The sequence below is a fragment of the Parambassis ranga genome, chromosome 10 (assembly GCF_900634625.1).
Source record: "Parambassis ranga chromosome 10, fParRan2.1, whole genome shotgun sequence".
Lineage (NCBI taxonomy): Eukaryota > Metazoa > Chordata > Actinopteri > Ambassidae > Parambassis > Parambassis ranga.
In genome coordinates, this window is record NC_041031.1 from 19,671,298 (window position 1) to 19,690,044 (window position 18,747).

An 18,747-nucleotide genomic window follows, 5' to 3' on the forward strand; every position below is an offset into this window, starting at 1 on the left:
ATTTTAATGTCACTACATTCTGCCTGGTTTCTGCACTGACTGGAAGGACCCTCACTTCACTTAGATTGCCTGATTTATTATAATGGAATAATGGAATTTCTCATGGAACTTTAGCAGGTCAAGTTGTTCCTAGCATGTTGGTTTTAAAATGTCTCCAATCTCTTCATGTAGTTGCTAGAAATGTATCTTACAGGAAGTTGTTTCTGTTGTTGGATAGAACACTTTCAACTGGACCATTATAGCAATGGAATGATTACAGTGTTTCCTCTGGGTGTACAGCTCTTTGGTTTACTGATCTTTGCGAGCCCTGTCTGTGGCTTTTCATCTTTCTGAGTAGGACTGGGCGATATAACGGTCTTAAAAGTGGACTGCGATAAAATTCAACTCATGCTGATTATAAGCTTTGCATTTTTTTGCTTGATGATGGCAGAAACATGTGCCTAAAACTGCCTGTGATAATCTGCCGCTTATGTCCATTTTTTATTGTCTGAATGTGAACAGAGAGGAGTTCTGTCAATGTGTGTATTTAGGGTTAGATGTTGACATCGACAGCCTTGCACATAGGAGTGGGAGAGAGATAAGAGTAATTTGACAGTGATTTGAACAAAAACTGAGCGATGCCGTTAAAGGAGAAGATACCCGAATGTTCACAGCCCAAGATTTTAAAAAAATGAGGAGTGTTGTGAAATGGGGTGTAAAGAAATCAGTAGCAGAACAGAGGTAGCAGGGCAGAGAGCATGCGCAGGTGGATTTTGGACAGTGTACAGTGGCTTGTAATAGGTGGGAGTGTCACCAGACTTCCAGCAGCAGTAATGATTCTCAGGACGAAAAAGCCAGTGTGACCGTTTTGTGATTTATTGATACCAACCAGTATGTGAAAAAATATGATATGATATCCCCATACTCATTTGGTAAATATGTTCTAAGATGAGTGAAGGCCATCAGCAACATTCAGCTTAGTTACACACAAAAAGAGAAACAGTGATTAAAAACAAGCAAACAAGAACACACAGAAGGTTCCTCTGTAATAATACACAACAAAAAACAAACTGGTCTTCAATTAAGTAAAGGTACATTCTCCCAACAATAAAGAAAATATGGTATAGTATATCTAGCATTTAGTGTAATATTCTTACATAATTCATATTCAGTTCACATAATTCACTGAGGGGCAGCATGGTGGCGCAGTGGTTAAATCAAATCAAAGAACTTTATTTGTTCCCTCAGGGCAACTCAAGGCGCGTGAGCAGTTTACACAGTTAACACAATAAAAGCAACCACTATGTCAATTTAAGAAAACAAAATTAAATAAAATAGATAGCATGAACATAAAAAATACAAAAGATTAGATACACAGTTCGAGAGCAGGGGGGGGCAGGGGGTTGAGCAGAACAGCACTGGGAATGTAGGTTGTCTTTCTCCTCTGAGTCCTTCATCTGGGGCAGTGGAGCTGCCGACCTGAGCATTTCCAAAGCATGAGGGGTCCTGCACATTCCCCCCACATTCCAAAGAAGTACTTGTAAGGTTAATTGGGAACTCTAAATTGGCCGTAGGCCTGAGTGTGAGTGTGAATGGTTGTTTGTTTATCTGTTTGGCCTTACGATAGACTGGCAACCTGTCACGGTCACGGTGTCCCTGTATCTCTATAATAAACAAAAAAATAAATAATACAACTAATACAAATTGCGCTCTAGGTGATATATAAACAACCTTAAATGTTCACTTTCCTTACTGTTCCTTTTCTATATTTTCATGCGGTCGCAGCAATAAAGAGAACTGGGGTAGCAGCAGTAATAGACAATAGACACCGAATGATGTAGCCACGAGTACCTCGGCACATTTTATCACACATTACGTTTGTGCGTTTGTTCCCTTAAAAAATTGTTACATACTTTATATCAAACTTTAATGTTTATCAAGCCCTAATTCATTAGAACACATGTCTGTCACATTTTTTTCAGCTGCCATTATCTGCACTAATAGAAGCATGTATTTACAATGCACAGCAAATTGCTTGTGTCATGTCTTTAAAGCAGGGGGAGAGGAGAGGAGAGGAGGAAAAGCTTAGATTACCAGTGTTGCTGTCATATTGAAGGTATTCATTAGATTACTCCAAAACCCACACTGCATGCATACAGCTAAACAATTTGTTCCAGCCTACAGACTGCGATTCCTGCCATGTCACTGTCATGGTTAGTTGAATATTGTGCAGCCAACTTATTGTAAAATGATATCTGGTATAGGTGTGTGTTGTCTGGAAAAAAGTGCCATGTTGTTGCTGTTAGCCCTTAAGCCACTCTCTTCATGATGTACTGTGTTAATATGTACACATTTTATGTTTACTGATGTAACAAGTGTATTTACGTCAGTGTAAAAGTATTATTAAGAATGTATTTAGTATTTGGTTCTTAATCATAAGAATCAAGGCAATGCTCCACTCCATCAGTGATGAGAAGTGACTAGAAGCTAGCACAGAACATACACATGATCCAAACCTCACACCATACTGGCACAGTTTGTGGCGTGGAAGATGTTTTGAAGATGTTTTGTCTTTAAATTAGAGCTCCAAGACATTCAGCTTGAAATATAAGTTTAATTAGGGCAGATCGTTTTATATTCCCTCTTTAATCCACATCCCTGCTCTACAGTGACCAATTAAGACTTCTGTTAAAGAGCTATATGCAACTGTTTTATCTCTCTTAAAGGAGAACACATGGAGGGGAAATAAATGAGTGTAATGCAGGATTTGCTTTTCTTCTAGTGTTTAACTGTGTAATGGGAAGTTTTGCTTGCTTTTGGTCTTCCTCATTATCTCTGTAAATGGGCTCTCTGTGTGATAATTAAATGCAGTTCTGCTGTGGAAAATGCAAATGAATGGGACAAACAAAGCAACAAGTCTTGGTAGTTCCCCACGGACATGCCAAGCCAGGAAGCGATTCACAGGCAACAAAGGAAACATCTCCCATTGTGATGGCAGAAGACATTTCATCTTTTCAGCCTGTGGAACATTACCAATTACTTCACTTTGTTTTGTACAGTGCAGGCCCTCAACATCCCTGCTCTTGTTAAGAACAAAATTAAGCAATGTTGTTCTGCTGACAGGCTGTGAATGAGAATTTGTAATTTCAAGAAGGGTATTCATTTTACCTTCTCTCTGATATTACTCAGCGTTTACTTTTAATCAGACCCATTTCTCTTTAACTACTTTGCAGGCTAGGCGCAGTAATAGGTGAGAGCTGCACCAAATTATTTCTCATATTTCCATAATAATCAAGGTCAGAGTAATAAAATAAAAATACGGACGGCACAATGTGCATACAAATAATGGCACTCCATCACAGTAAATATCCTCTGCTTCTTCGTGGGCCTCCCTCGGGGGTCAAACAGCTAAAAATTCATTTAGACAGCTCAGCATGTGAAGTTATAAGATGGACAGACATTGACAGATGACGCTCATCAAGCAGACATCCCAGCTATAGGGAAGAAATTATACCCGAGCTCCTCTCGCTCACGGGTTCACTGCCTGTGATGCTTTCTGTCTAAAAAAGGTCCAAAAAAAATTCAGCTGCACAGGAGTGGAATGATGACTTAATAATACTTATGCCAAGCTAGAATTATTTTGAAGGATGTTTTCTCAATAACACCAAAACCCATACTGAATTATCACATGCTGCTCTGAGCTCAGAGCTCCAAAATGATGTTTGAAGTTCTGTAATTTTGGCCATCGCCTCCTGAGTAGTTGCTGTTGTGACAGTTGTCATACATGAGAAACCCATGTCCATGGTTGTTTCTTCTGTTGAGTGGAAAATGTTAACCTGTCTATCAATGCGGAAGTGTGAAAAATTGCAGTTCACACCGCATCCTCTAGAGGCTGACTCCAAAAGTGAGTCAAAGCCAGAGCCTCCCGGAGCTTCAAAACCTGCAGGTGATGTCTTGCAAGCTTCAACAATGGCTTTTACTGTCAATGAGGTCTAAGAAGATCTACTCCCATTGATGCTTTCTTCTCCATTTCAGTGGGTTATTCTCACTTCTCTATAGCAACCACGTCCTCTCTAAATAGGGAAAACAAGACACTGCCTGCCTCGAACCAAACATCAAGAACAATTCCACTACTGCAGAATGATTTGAACGCAGGATTAAAGCTGTGTCAACTGATTTCAAAATTGATTTTGAAACTTGAAAAACTTTAGTTTTTTCCTACAGCTGAAAAAACAGATCAGTAGACAGTAAATCTGTGGGCTAGACAACAAGAACATCTTCCCTGAGAGAAAATAATGTAAGTAAATCAGCAGTCATGAGGTCTCATAGAAAAGGAGAAAAATCATCTAAATAATAAATATACAGAACAAAAAACTTTTTTCTATCCCATGCATGAGTTATATATTATAAGAAAAACCGTATGTTTGAAACTTTTTCACACTGACAAACTCTAGAAATTCAGCGCAGCTATATAAAACTGCAGAGACCTTTAGAACAGTGCCACATAATTTCCTCAAGTCTGAGCAGAACTGAAGGACTTTGCAGTAATAAATGATGAACGTGCAGCCTTCTGAAAAGTACTGTGTTCAATAAATTCCCAAGAAAAACTTTAAAATCCCAGGTGATGGGACTGCAGTGGGTCATGGGCAGCCGTGCTGTTGAGAAATGCTGCCAGTACTAGCTGACTCTATATTATTTTGGGAAATATAAGGCCTGCTTGCTCCATTGCATTTGAATTGCCTCCAACTCACCTGTGCATGACGTTCTCCTAGAGGGAATAACTGTTTATACTTGTGCCATATGTGCTGTTTTTTTTCTTGCTTGGTCATAACAAAACAAAATTATACTGAGCACCGTATAGAGCCATTATATTCACTTTCAAATGTAAAGACCATTACTTTGTTCATGGGGGGAGGTGTGAGAGGGAAGATTAAAACCTTGTTACAGTGTCAAGCACACAGTTCTGACAGCTTTGTGACTACAAATGGAAATCAAACGTCCCCACAGATTTGATCACCAAATCACAACTGTATTACACCACAGATTAAAAGGTCTGTTTCCACCGTAGGCGAGTAAAAATGCCAAATCAACAAGAGAATGATATATAAAGTCTTTACCTGCAGCTGAGAAAATGACTGAGCTGCAGAAAACTCAGGACTTTAAAACAAGGTGGTGAACAGTTATTTGAAACAGGTTTATATGGAAATGCACCATCAAATTCAACTGCATAGTATAATTATGATTCATTCACATCATGTATGCTCATATACAGCTAATCTGCTGCTCTCATTTTTGTTAATGAGTAATTTCCAAGAGTTTAAATCGAGGCAACTGAACTCAAGGACTCAAAAACAATCCTTGAGTCCAGTTGCCTCGATTTAAACTCTTGGAAATGACTATGACCTGGATGAATAAGAGCATCCACAGATATATTTAATGAGTAATTCCAGTCTTTCCACTTTGAGGACAAAGGACACAAAGCATGGGTTTACATAGGTTTCATCAATCTTATATTTTTGTTATATTTTTGCCTTGAAATTTTTTGACTGTGTTTGTGCTGTATATTCGCCAAGACAGTGTTGGAAAGCTTGTTGTATGGGAGAAGGTTTTCCTTTTTAACCCAAGCTGTAATCTTTGACTGTAGGTGTTGCCTGGCAACATTTAGCTTTTTAAGTGGTTTTAATTATTATTATAAATTATTCTCTAGTAGTATTAGCCTTGGATAACATACACGGTCATTTTTTCATATTATCAAGGTCTGACCAGGGGTTACATTTATTGTTTTGTTTGCTTTCTTTTTCAGAGAGCAAGAATATAAAAGAGCTGATGGGAAATATACTATCAACATATGTATTCTCTATATGTTGAAATAAAGAGTCTTTAGTCATGGCATAAAGAACATAAATACATGTTCGTGAACATGATGTTATTAAAAATGAGATATACAGTGAAATAGGATTTATAATACAGGGAAAATGCAATAACACTGCCTTCAAAAGGGAGTGGACAGACATTTGAGATGAAAAGGGTTCACTGGGAATTCCTTTAGCACACAGCAGCATGTGCAGCTGCAGATACAATCCCAGAGGCGAGCTTTTTGTGTGTCATCATGATGTCAAATTATGAGTCAGTTTTTGTTACTTCACAGCGTCAGGCTAGCATTTCATTAATTTGTTAATATTGGTCTGACATCCATAATCTGGATATTATTTAATCACTTGTCACCAGCAGGGAGGCTGTGAGTGGCAGCCTGCAGGAGGTGCTTTTGCCACTGGAGCTGCATGATACATGTGGGAATCATGCTGAAGGGCGGGAGTGTAATTGTTATGCAACTATTCAGTTGGTGAATACACTTAGCTCTCATGATACGTATGTATGAAGCGGGAGGATTTTGCCTCTGATGGTTGGGCCTTAAACCATGAACATGAACAACATCTTCAGAGAAAGGGCCATGTTGTGCAAGAGTCTATAACCATGCTAGCTTCAGCTGGGCACTGCAGGCACTTGAAACCTTGAAGCTGTCCACCCTGTTGTTTTTGCACCGGCATGCTAATAGGCTAATGCTATGTCTTGTTTTTTCACTTTGGAAGCCCTCTTTGATGTTGTTGCAGTTTATTTTAAAACCGTCATCACTGGGTCAACAGAAGCAGCTTTTTAATCATCTTTGAGCTAATTAGTAGAGACAGAAGTGAGAAGTCCCGGAGGTGTGAAGTATTTGTTCATCATACTGTCAGCACTTGCTGCTAAATTGTGGAGGTTTGTTAACAGTTGTCTTACATTTTTACATCTTAAATAACAACTCATGAAAACCAGTGTATTGTGAGCGATATTCACCTGAAACTACATTCAAAGTGTTTACAGAAAGGTTTTCATTAACGTTTCTTCCTCCAAGAATCTTACCCAGAAAAGCTGCTCGTTTTCTTTTCTCTTTACCATTCTCTGTTCAAATTACAGTAATTTACTGAGAGCATCACAATATATTAAACCTGTATTTGTTGAAGCCAGCTGTACAGTGTCTTCAAAAAACTGTTGGGTATCAGTAGGAATTCATTACTTTAATGAAAAATATGCTTGAGCTGCAGCACAGTTATTACCCAGTAACAGTGATATATTCCTGTTGGCTGTCCACAATATGAAGATGTTTACATCCAATCAAACCATTTCATTATAAAGCCACCCACTTTGATGCTCTCAATGACTAGTTCTATTAAAAAATATGAATTAGATTTGGCTTCATCTGCCTCAGCAGGTTGAAATAAGTCCCTCCGTGAACTCCATTTTTCTGCAGACACAATAAATAAGCAGAATGTGGGCAGATGTGTGTGTGTGTGTCTGTGTGTGTAGTGTTATTAGAAATATTGCTGAGCCTATAGTGAGATTGGTTAATTTTCACTTTTTCCCAAAGTTACAAAAACACTGCGGTGGCCTTAAGTTACTTTCAGTGTTTTTCTGGGTCAAACTACCTCTTGTAGGTTGCTATAGATTACAGCAATGGGTTATCCAAGAATCACAAGAAGAGTGTAGCTTTAATGCACTTTTGGATAAATTCCCAGGGTTCATCCTGGGACCGTAATATTTCAAATTAATGAAATATTATTCAGCTATAGCTAAAGTTTTTGTACAGTGACTCAATTTAATCAAAAAAACACTTGTATAATGTGAATAAGATAATAACCTGTACAATCCTTTCGAACTTCTCACCTGCATATGGCTTCATTCACTTAATAAGGAGGAGACTGGTGATAATCTGCAGACTGAGTTAGATGGTGCAGTATAGTAGACATTAAAGACACTTCACACTGTCCTCCTTCAGCTCTCGCTCTTCAGTGAAGAGTTTTACATAATGAAGGTATTCCTCTTGGCCGAAAGAAACCACAGGACTACTTGAGACTTCCTCTCTTAACAGCTGGCTTTTTGGCTAAGCTGGAGAGGGCTGTGTGATGTTTCCTCCTGGCAGTGATAGAACTGCTTTCTAGAATGTGGTTTCCCCTGCTGCACGATGCGTCTCACTGTGTTTGGCAACCCAGGAGACGGGCATCACAGCTGGTCCTGTGCTCGACGGCGACAGGCAGCGAGAGGTAAATTTTCCTAATGACAACCAGCTGGCCAGCAGCCCGATCCACCAGGCCCTGGGTGTAAAGCCAGGCGCCTGCTCTAGTAGAGGGAGAAATCCAAAGTTGGGGACCATTTTATGATTTGTAAAACAGTGGAAACATTTCAGAGGTTTTCACTCTGTGGGTGAATGGAAATGAGGAAGGCTTTAAACATGATGAACATGAGAACATGATGCTGCACGTTTCACTCTGCTGGTCCTTTTCCCCCAAGGTCACACTCTGTGGTCTGAAAGCTGTTATGTCCAGATGGACAGTCAGTTGGGTAGATGATGAATACTAAACGTTCATATTGGATTTCATTAATGATTGATAGAAGGCAGCAGGGATTGCTGTCTTTTTTATTTTAAGTGAAATTATTGAATCTGATGTTATGTAAGATGTGTATAACCTTACTGTTCCCTGATAGTTGTAAAGCATTGACTGTATTGTCATTGGATCGATCCTTCTGTGTGGGCACTAATAACATCACTCGGAACTTAAACAATGGTTTGTCTGCAGTGAATCAGCTGCAGACCACAAACGGCTTTACTTGCTAACCACACACAGCTGATTTCTTATTGAAAAATTTGCACAGCATCTGTGCAAATTCTTTTCACTGCAATAACTTCCTGCTTGCAAAAAGGTTGGTCATTAGCATGAGCAGTCATGGCTGAACAAACAAAAAGTAGCAGTTAGAGAAACGTGTACCTATGTACCAACATATAGACAGCTGTAACATACATCAACCTTCTCAGCTGGATATCACTGACTGTGTTATAAAAACCACTGTAGTCAGAAGTCTGCAGTGATGAGATACAGAAGCACAATGCATTCATTCATCCATCCACAGAGCACTTTGAATATGCTGCAAAGTTCGCTTGCAGCTACATGACGGTCATTTCATGCCTATTTGGGGCTCATAAACTCACACCCTGCCTCACATTTATGTTCCTGTTTGGAGCATTTTTAGATTTTTAGGCTACAAAGTTTTTATTTATTTATTTATTTTTTTTATTTTGGCTTCTTGAATGTCTGTAAAAATGATGCATACAAAGAGTATGCACAGTGCTTCATAGAGACATAATTATAACTTTTCAAGTTTGAAAGGCTTAAATTCCGAGTGCTGCCATAGTGCTACTTAAAAACGTCTTTCTGGTGACTGAAGGCACTTTTGTGAAGACACAACCAAAACCATCAATCAGGGTAATAATTAGAAGAACATACAGTGAGTCAAACATATTTTTAAAATGGCAAAATAATCCTGCATTTCAATTTGTTGTGCAGCACATTGTAGAAAACTAAATATTTGGACCATACTTTTACAGCTCTTGTTTTGTGTAAAAATGTAATAACTGAATCCACACAAACTGCAGTTCCTTAAGTGCCCACTTGAGGCTGGCTCCAAGGCTGTAAAAAGGTCATGTTTTGCAGTTAAACTATTTTTCCTCACAGACAGCATGTGTCAAATGCGAATAAGAACTGGTCAATGTCAGTGTGATACAGTATTATTATATGGTCGAGATAATGCAATATAATTATAGGCTTCTGTTTCAAATGTACCATGTTTGCCCGTTCCTGTTCAGACAGCATTCTCAGCAGTCGGATCATGTTGGGAAAAAAAAAGTTATTTGACTTTAGGGCCTTTTTGTCCTGGTTTTCCTTCTCGGGTCGACCTTGAGGAGGCCTCCCTGTGCTGCCTTTTGCAGCACATTGAACAGCTAAAGGACAGACAAGGGGGATGTTAAGCGGAGGTGGTGGCTCCTGTCAGGGTCGACCTGGGCGCTATCGCTGCGCCAGGATCAGTCGACTGTGTCTGGATGACAGGACTCTGCCTGCGTCCCTGTCACTGCTGAGTATCCACAGGCTTCCTTCGGTCTCGATGTCATGACAGCCAGCTCAGCATGACAATAGGACAACTAAAGGGGATGAGACGTCTGCTGTCAGCACTTTAAACCACATCCTGGTCTCCTGCCATCACCATATGTCCAAGATTAAAGTATAAAAAAAAATCACTTCCACAATTATATAATCCACACAATTATTTTAGTAAGTCCAGTCAGAATTATCCATTGAGCACCAAAGATTTACCAAATGACCTTTAAAATGTTATTTGCAGAGACTGATGTTTAGATTGTTGAACTCCCCAAAGGACTGCTAAACACTAGCTTAACGAGCAAAAACTCCCATCTGTTACACAGCGAGGAGACGAGATACAAGGAGACAGCTCAGCTTCAAGGACTCCAGCAGGGCTGAAACAAAATTTGCTTGTTCTAATTTATGAAGTATTTTAAAAAAACTATTGGCAGCATCACCTAATTTGGAATAATTGCCCCACAGTCGATTGTGTCTAGAAAATACAACTAGCAAAACTGCAAAGATTATCTATATCATGATAAATTTAAGACACTTCAGGCTCTGTTGATGTTATTCATACATACTATAGGACTGGTGATCTGTCACTGTAGCAATGTGGTCCACCCTGAAATGCCTCAGCAGCTACTGGATGGGTTTTTAATGTTCAGGAATTCATAAACCCCAATAAATCCTTGTGACTTTGCATACTAGTTTCCTCACAAGGTTCCTGGTCTGAATCTGAATGGGGCCCTTCTGCGTGGAGTGTTTTGGATGTTCTCCCTGTGGGTTTTCTCCGGGTACCCTGGGTTCCTTCAACATACCAAAGCATGCATCCATGTACATGTCCATGTAGGTTAATGGGGGATTCTAAATTGACTTTGTTTGTCTCCCTATGTTGTTCATGATGTAACCTGCCTCTCATCCAGTGACAGCTGGGATTGGCTCCAGCATCCCTGTGAACCTGTTTTGTCTGAGGACAAAGCAACACATTAGATAAGCTTTTGCTTTATCACTACTGAATTTATGGCGTAGAATGTGATATGGCAACTTGATGGCAACTTATGGCAACCCCCCCCCCCCCCCACTTAATTAAAAACCAAAAAACTAATGGGGAAAAACAGATGAATTGGACAAGACTGATATCTTGTGCTTTGTCTAAAGTCCATGTTTGTTTGTGTGATTAAAACCCCATATATTTACATTTTATTTATTGTGACTGCACAAATCTTGATGTCTGTCCCTGAGTAGAAAAAAAAATCTATTCTCTAAGTATAACCGTCCACTGCCACACACAAGCACACTGATTATTGTGGAGGCAGAGAGCAAGAGAAAGCAGGCAAGAGAGTGCGGGATGAGGACCTACAACTGGCACAAGGTGCAGCACCACCAGTGGCCTCAATCAGTCATCAGATGCCTTGCTATGGATGGAGCAGAGAGGTTGTACCGTTGGCAGGCCCCGGCAGCATGATTAAGGAGCTGGCAGCATGATTACGCTGCTCGCCTTATGCATGGAGGAATGGAGGGAGGCATAGACTGGTGCTTAATTCTCCTGATGGAGGCGAGACATGAGTGTGTGCTGGTGGGGAGGAGTCCGAGTCCCTCCCATGTGACCGCGGGAAGATAAAGGACTGACAATAGATAATTAAGGAACTGCCAGCACCTCTTTTCTATTCACATGGCTGTTTTATGAAAGGGGATTCAGTAAGGAAGAATATTAATATAAACTACCAGCCTGGGTGACCCAGAGATGAATATAAAGTGAAAGCAGTGTGTGCAGGAATGCATTAGGGAGTGTTTATGAGGAGCTCAGGGGCGTTCATGAGAATAGCCTCTGTTGATCTCTGGTGAATAATGCGTGTCATCAGCAGCAAAGGTGTGCGAAAAGGTTTGCATGTTCTTACACTTATACTGCTGCAGTAGAAAAAGCCTCATGGCTCCCAGCCTCATTTTGACTTGTTATTCTGCTTGTTTAAGCAGCACATTTCTTGATTCCTGTCACCTGTGTGTGACTTCAGCTTAATGACCTTCGTAGCATTTTTGTGTCTTTCTTAGAAACCACCTCATAGAGAGGAAATCTAGACCTCCATCCTTTCTGTTCGTACTTCATATAATATAGGAGCAGAACCATCCAGGGCTCCCTGTCTTCAGTAACTTTATCCAGCTCCTGTAGATCTCGGCTAAGATCAGGGCCTTGTGGTTGCAAAAGGTCTTGTGTGGTAATCCTCTAGGCTTTTCTGAGGCTAAATGCTTCTGGCAGGGTTTCTGAACAGGATGGAGATCTTGACAAACACAACCCAGAAGACCTGTGTAGATAAAAAGATAAAGAGAATGTGTGGCTGGCTGCCTGCCTGGCACAGAGTAACTGAGATCATTCACTAGAGTTGAACATGAGCACCTGGTGACTGTGTTGGACACGAAAACAGTGATGTTGAGCCCCAAAACCCCAAGATGTGGAGTATTGGCCTGGTCCAGGACTGTAGAAATGAAAAGGACTGACCTTCCGATATGTTCTGAAGATGGTTTTAAGCTATGGTGGACAGGCAGCCATGTGTAAGCAGGCCACCTCTCACTGTATTGTTTGTTTGGATAGTATAGAATAAAAAGAAATTCTGTATTCTGTGGTTATATTGATCGCTTAATTGTGTAATTTGAAAATGCTGTTTGTCTCTAGCTGTAGGTGGGTGCTTAAATTAACAATTAATTAAATTATCTGGGAAACTTTCAGACAGAATAAAGAATTGCTGCCCTTACCAACAAGGTAATTACAGACTCAGTGGCAAGCCCACTGCAAGGCATCTATACCATTAGTAAATGTTACAGTAAATACAGTACAGACACTGAGAATGTGAGACTGTTCTCCTTTGTCATCGACATGCCTGAATGTGGTAGGTTTACACATTATCTGTGAAAAGGCTTATCTGATGGAGGGCTTGTTCAGATGGAAGTACCCCTCCACATGGATTTCAGAGATAAGTGTGCAGCCCGATGCAATTTGGAGGATCCTTTTATCCAAAACAGCGACACAACCTGCAGCTGTATACATTTTAAAGATGAATCAGCCCAGAGAGGAAAATTTGCCGCAGAGAGTGTTACCTGCATGTGGTGAAATATGAACATGTTGCAAACTCAGGCCACTGCAAAGAAAATGAATATGAGAAATCACATTTAACAGGTCTAATCCACATTCGTCAGTGTTTTCCTCTATTTCAAAAATGTCCATCACAATTTAGCTTAGACAGGGAGGATTCCCCTATTTGTCCAACCAACAGGTTTCAATTGATTATCAGTTAAGACAAAGAAAATCATATGAGCTGCAGTGACAGTAGGGGTGCACCACGAAACAGAAGTTCTTTGGGCTGCTAATTAACCTTAGCTCAAACATTTTGTTTTGTCATAATTTCTCATAGTTACTAAACTTTTCAAAACATCTTCTTCTGCTGTAGCTATCACACACTCTTAAGTTGACTTTTCCTTCTCAGTCATACATTTCAACTTCAACAAGGCAAAAAAAGCTTAAATTAAGTTAACTACACCCCCAGAAAGTTTCACAATACTCCCACGAGTGCAGGCTTTCTTCTTCTCTCAAGACTTTTGTTCTTATTGTTGTGTTTTCTTTATTTCCTGCTTATAATCATCTTATACACAAGATTCATTTCTGTACGATAAATAGACCCAGAGGGTGCAACAGAGTCCTGACCTTGTTCTTGTTGCATTTCTTGTAGAATAATAATTGGCAGTTTCTATAAAGGAAACTGTGTGATTGTGCATCAACGGCTCTAGAAGGCAGTTTTAATGAGGAAAAGAGACAATAAAGCACATGTTTTATGTCTTTTTTTTATTGTTGGGTAAGATGTCAAGCGTGTTTTCTCTATATAAATAACAATCACATGAAGGAACGTACAAGACATGGCTATATGGAGGTGAAAGCAGTGCGAGTGGGATCACAATGTGCTTGGATACAGGATGTAGATAATGACAGTTGTGTGTTTTTATTCTTAAAAAGGGGTGTGCTGATATTTTCTTGGAAAATGGACAGCATGAATCTGTACATTGATGAGGAACTAATGGAGTCACAGTCAGCCGCTATGTACAGGACACAAACTGAGAGAGAAAGGTCAGAGGTCATCATCATTATCATCATCATCAGCAGTACAGTCGGGTTTAAAAGTGATGAGAGGAAATAAAATGAAAATATATATATATATAATAACAGGAAAGACGGAATGAATTTATATAATCTGTACATGTCAAAAGTTGCCCATTGTGATTCCGAGTCATATAGAGTGCTAGGGTGAGAATGCATAGAAATGTGTCCAGCTAGGAAACAGGTCCGCCAGCTACGTATCTACTGCAGGAGCATTTAAAAAGAGCTTTTTTTCCTCAGAAACCTTCTACGCAACACAACCACATCTACCTCACTCCCCAGTGTGCTAGTAGCTCATCATTACTCCACATTATTAAACAACCACTTAAACATGCTGTCAAACAGAGCAGACAAAACATGTTCTTTACATTTAACTACACTAAGAAGTTTCTCTTTTCTTTTTTTGGTCCAAGGATATTGACGTTATGATAGGATTTTATCACACACAAGTGCTCTATTGACTCTTTGCTAAGGAACATTTTAAAATACTTTAAATATCACAATGTGTCGTGTATAAAGCTGGCACAGTTTTACTAACATCACCACTGACTTTCATTTTTCTGCTTTGGACTATAATGAAGGAGGAAAAAAAAAATCAACAATATCATTCAGAACCTTCCAAAGCTGGTTATAATTCGGGATTAAAGGTTACAGAGCACACAATCGTAATGAAGCACTCAGTCTCCACTTCAAACAGGATGGGATCGCAGCAAGGGCTCTTTTTAATTAGACTGAGTCGAGCGCGTTGGATGGAATGGTTAGACGAGGATGGTAGATTTGTGAGGAACCACGCTCACCGTGACTAGAGGGGTCAAACAAAGAGGATCAGTCAGCAGTCACACTGGGAATAATTACTCTAATTCCTCTGATGGAGGGAAATTTTCCTTGAAGGCACAGGAAAAAAGTAGGGGATGGGTAAATTATAATCTGGGAATATACAATATATGTGTGTGTGTGTGTATAGTTGCCATTTTTAAAGAGATTATCTACAACATTCCAGCACACTGAATAAAACCGAATAATAATGCAAATTTTTCACACATTTACTGATTCATACCAAATTTTCTTCATACTCGCAAGCAGCTCTTTTTGATGTTGAGGCAAATTACCAGATTTAAAAAACACTTGGACTTGGCTTTAAGACTAGATCAATCAATTATACCCTCGCTTATCTTTTCTTTTTTTACCCCCTTTTTTTTGGGTGGATGTCCCTCTTCAAACTGGATTACAGATCAATTTGGTTTCTGAATCTGGTTTTTCATGGTTGCGCTCCCACAAAATTAAAGAATCTGTAACAGAATTCAGTGCAACAGTACCTTTGCAGGAAAATGTAATTGACTGGGTCTTAAAAGTCATGACTTAAGACTCCCCTACCCACACCAGCACGTTGCCTTTCACGACATCAGTGATCTCACAGTTGAGCTTGGTGAGCCGTCCATCCAGAATGAAGAGAGACTCTCTGGACGGTGTCATGAGGTACTGCCCGAACAGTCCACTCCCTGCCATCACCCTGTTTGTGCTGCTCCATGGCCATTCGAAGGACTTGGTGGCCTCCTTTAAGCTCTTGATCATCTTGACTTTGCCGGTGCTCAGCTCCACAAACAGAGCGTCTGTTTGGCGGCCGGAGCTCCCGAACACGTTGTACTGATGGACCTCTGTGAAGGAGCGTTGGAAGGCCAGATCAGACAGGTGCAGGTTGGTGTGGATGTCAAATGGCTCCTGGATCTCCCCTCTTTCAGAGATCGTCTGAATCCTCATCAAGCCGTCACCGTCGTCAACGGTGACCAGGTAGTGACCATCTGGAGACACGTAGGGAGTGCCGGTAACATCGCGGTTCTGACCAATCACGCTGTCTGTTACGCTGTCTAAGATGAGCTGGGCCTGTGCGGCACCTGTGGAGTCTGGCCTGCAGTTAACAAAGTAGTAGCCGCCCAGATGGGTGTAGGCTACAGACTTAGGGATGCAGTTATACTCCCACAAACTGATGTTTTTCACATATGACGTCGTCTCCAGGTCAATCTTGTGGAGGACAGGTTCATTCCGATGAAGGATGAGACCAAACCTGAAAGGAATCCAAAGAGAAAACATTCAATCAATAATACATTTTTGTTCCTTTAAACTCCAAACAAGTTACGATGTACTCAGAATCAGAAATGCACATGGCACTGGTCTATGTTTGTACAAAGCACATGTTGAGTTGTACTATGTAACATTCATGTTCTACTACTGGTTTCTTTATCGACATTGACTCATTGGATCGGTGAAATATCCGAAACATTTTAAAAAAAGAAGTTTTTCTTTGGCACACTTATTGGTTTGCATTCTTATTTTCTCCAGCACTGAGGTTTACCACTTTAACAGAGAGTGTAAGAAGAATACCTTTATTAGTCCCACAATGGGTAATAAATTAGAAAAGATATATACATGATAAAATAAACTACCAATAAAATATAGAATAGAATAGAATCGAACAAGAAACAGTATACATTACAGTTATTGCACAGGTGAGTGGAGGTAGTGGTCTGTAAAAAAACTGTACATAGTGCATTAAAAACTAAATAAATAATTTATTGTACACCGTGGTGTATGAATATTGCACCTATCAGAAGTGTTTATTATACAGTCTGACAGCAGCAGGAAGGAAAGACCTTCTGTATCTCTCCTGAAGCTGCTCTGCAGTGCTGACAGGGTGTCCTGCAGGGGGTGGGACTCATTGTCCAGCATGGATGTCAGTTTTGTCAGGACCCTCCTGTCACCCACCTCCTGCACTTAGTCCAAAGAGCAGCCCAGGACAGAGCTGGACTTTCTGATGACTCTGTCCAGCTTCTTCCTCTTCCTTTCCCTCTCAGTGATGCTGCTGTTCCAGCAGACCAAACCGTACAGAATGACTGATGCCACCGCAGAGTGGTGCAATTTTTGGAGTGAAAGTAACATTAAGATACTCGAAATACAGTGTTTTTTTGCAATTATAAGGGACATGTAAGCTGTTTACTCCAACATTAATGTGTTCTTCAGGCATAATTTGGACATTTTTATGCATATAAAAGTCTTTTTATTGTTTAAAAGAAGGTGGGTGCTGCTTTCCATCCAGCTGTGTGAATTTTCTTTCTTTTTTCTTTTCTTTTTCCCATTTGCTAATTCATCATCTCATAAAGAGCAAATGGAAATTAGTGCTACAAAGCTGAATTTGACAGGCTTTACAGGCCTTTCTGGATGATTAAGGCAGCAGGAAGGCAGGAGGTAGTGCAATCACCACACGTTTTATTTTTTTTTGTTTAAAGTAAAAAAAATCAGCTGTTAAAACATCCCAATGTTTCAGCTGCAAGAGGCAACATCTAAAAAATAGTTTCTACATATCAAGAAGAGGTCAAATTGAAATAAAAAAAAATACAGATTGATTTCTAGTGGGTGATTATGAGAATTGGCATAATTTAAAAAAATGTTCTGCAGAGAGGAAAAAACACTGCTGCAAGGTCCATTTAAAAACTCTTCCTGATCCCTGATCTTCAAACTGGCAGTCTAGCATCGTCTACACATTCAATAGAATTACAGCCATGTATGGTTCATGGTTCAGTGAAACTATTACTCATTAGGAAAACCCAAAGAATCTGTTAATGGCACATTATGTGTTAAAAGCTGAGCAGAGGAGAGAGGGGAATATGCAAGGAGTGGACACGCCTCAATTAAATGTGAATACCAGCTGATCGATGCCGACAGCCACTTCAATCTCGCCGTCATTCATCATCTTTTATGGAATCTGAACAGCAAGCTGTCTGTACCTGTGAGTAGAAAATGGCTGTTTGAAAGCCACCAAGCACATTATCAACACTCTGAATGGAATCATTGATCCAGTCTGTCCACTGGCTCCAGACAGAAGGCTGCACAGGGTCGTAGAGATAAGAAACTCTAAGTAATATTTGCACACAAATTAAGAAGATGCTAAACTGTATAATGCTGTAAGTGGTATTTGGCCTGCTTATATGATAAAGAACAAGGAAGAGTGAGGGTGAGTGTGTAAATGTATGTAAATGCTCTGCATACTAATTTTAAAAAATCAAGGCAGAATATGCTGTTTACAACTGTGGAGTCAAAGTTGTCAGTCCAATTAAAAAAAAAAAAAAAAAAAAAAGCAGCTTAGTTTGTGTTCGAAGAATTAGTCAAATACAGGACAAATCAAAGCAATCATTCACTTTGATTATTTATTAGTTATTTACCGTATTTTCTGGACTATAAATCAGACTTTTTTTTCATCCTTTGGCTGGGTATGCGACTTATACTCAGGTGCAAATTATATATGAAAAAATATACAATTAGTTAGCCTTGTGTCCTGACGTCCCATTACAAATATAACGGCAGCTGTTCTGTCCCTCTGCTGACAGTTCTCCTCCACCTCCAGCTTGTCCACACTTTGCATTCCGAGCATAGGTGTCCCGCACGTTCATGGAACGTGTGCTTGCAGCTGAGCCGATAGGCCGATAGGTCACTAATTCCAGACAGCTATATGAGCGCACAGTAGTCTGCCTTTTACTCATTTACAGGATGTTTATAGGAATTTCTGTGCGGTGAAGCTGATCATTTCTCCGTGTGAGGACTTGTTGAAATATGTGTGTCTCACTCTCAATGCCCTGCACCACTTAAGTTAAGAGTTCAGGAGGCAACGTTACGCTAAAAACATAG

General features: G+C 40.0%; 1 protein-coding gene and 1 long non-coding RNA gene across 3 annotated transcripts in view; one reads left to right on the forward strand and one right to left on the reverse strand.

The window, feature by feature from the left end:
• The first annotated feature begins 1,507 nt into the window (after positions 1 to 1,507).
• On the forward strand, positions 1,508 to 18,395 carry LOC114442612 (uncharacterized). Its single transcript, XR_003671357.1, has 3 exons — positions 1,508 to 1,589; positions 13,603 to 13,605; positions 18,385 to 18,395. It is a non-coding gene; the product is annotated as an uncharacterized LOC114442612 (long non-coding RNA).
• fstl5 (follistatin-like 5) overlaps positions 13,827 to 18,747 on the reverse strand; it is a 130,293-nt gene continuing 125,372 nt past the window's right edge. For both annotated transcript variants that reach the window (XM_028416326.1, XM_028416325.1), the window contains one exon: positions 13,827 to 16,132. In XM_028416326.1, the coding sequence (XP_028272127.1) occupies positions 15,430 to 16,132 (703 nt within the window). In that variant the 3' untranslated portion in view covers positions 13,827 to 15,429. The remainder of the gene's footprint in view (positions 16,133 to 18,747) is intronic.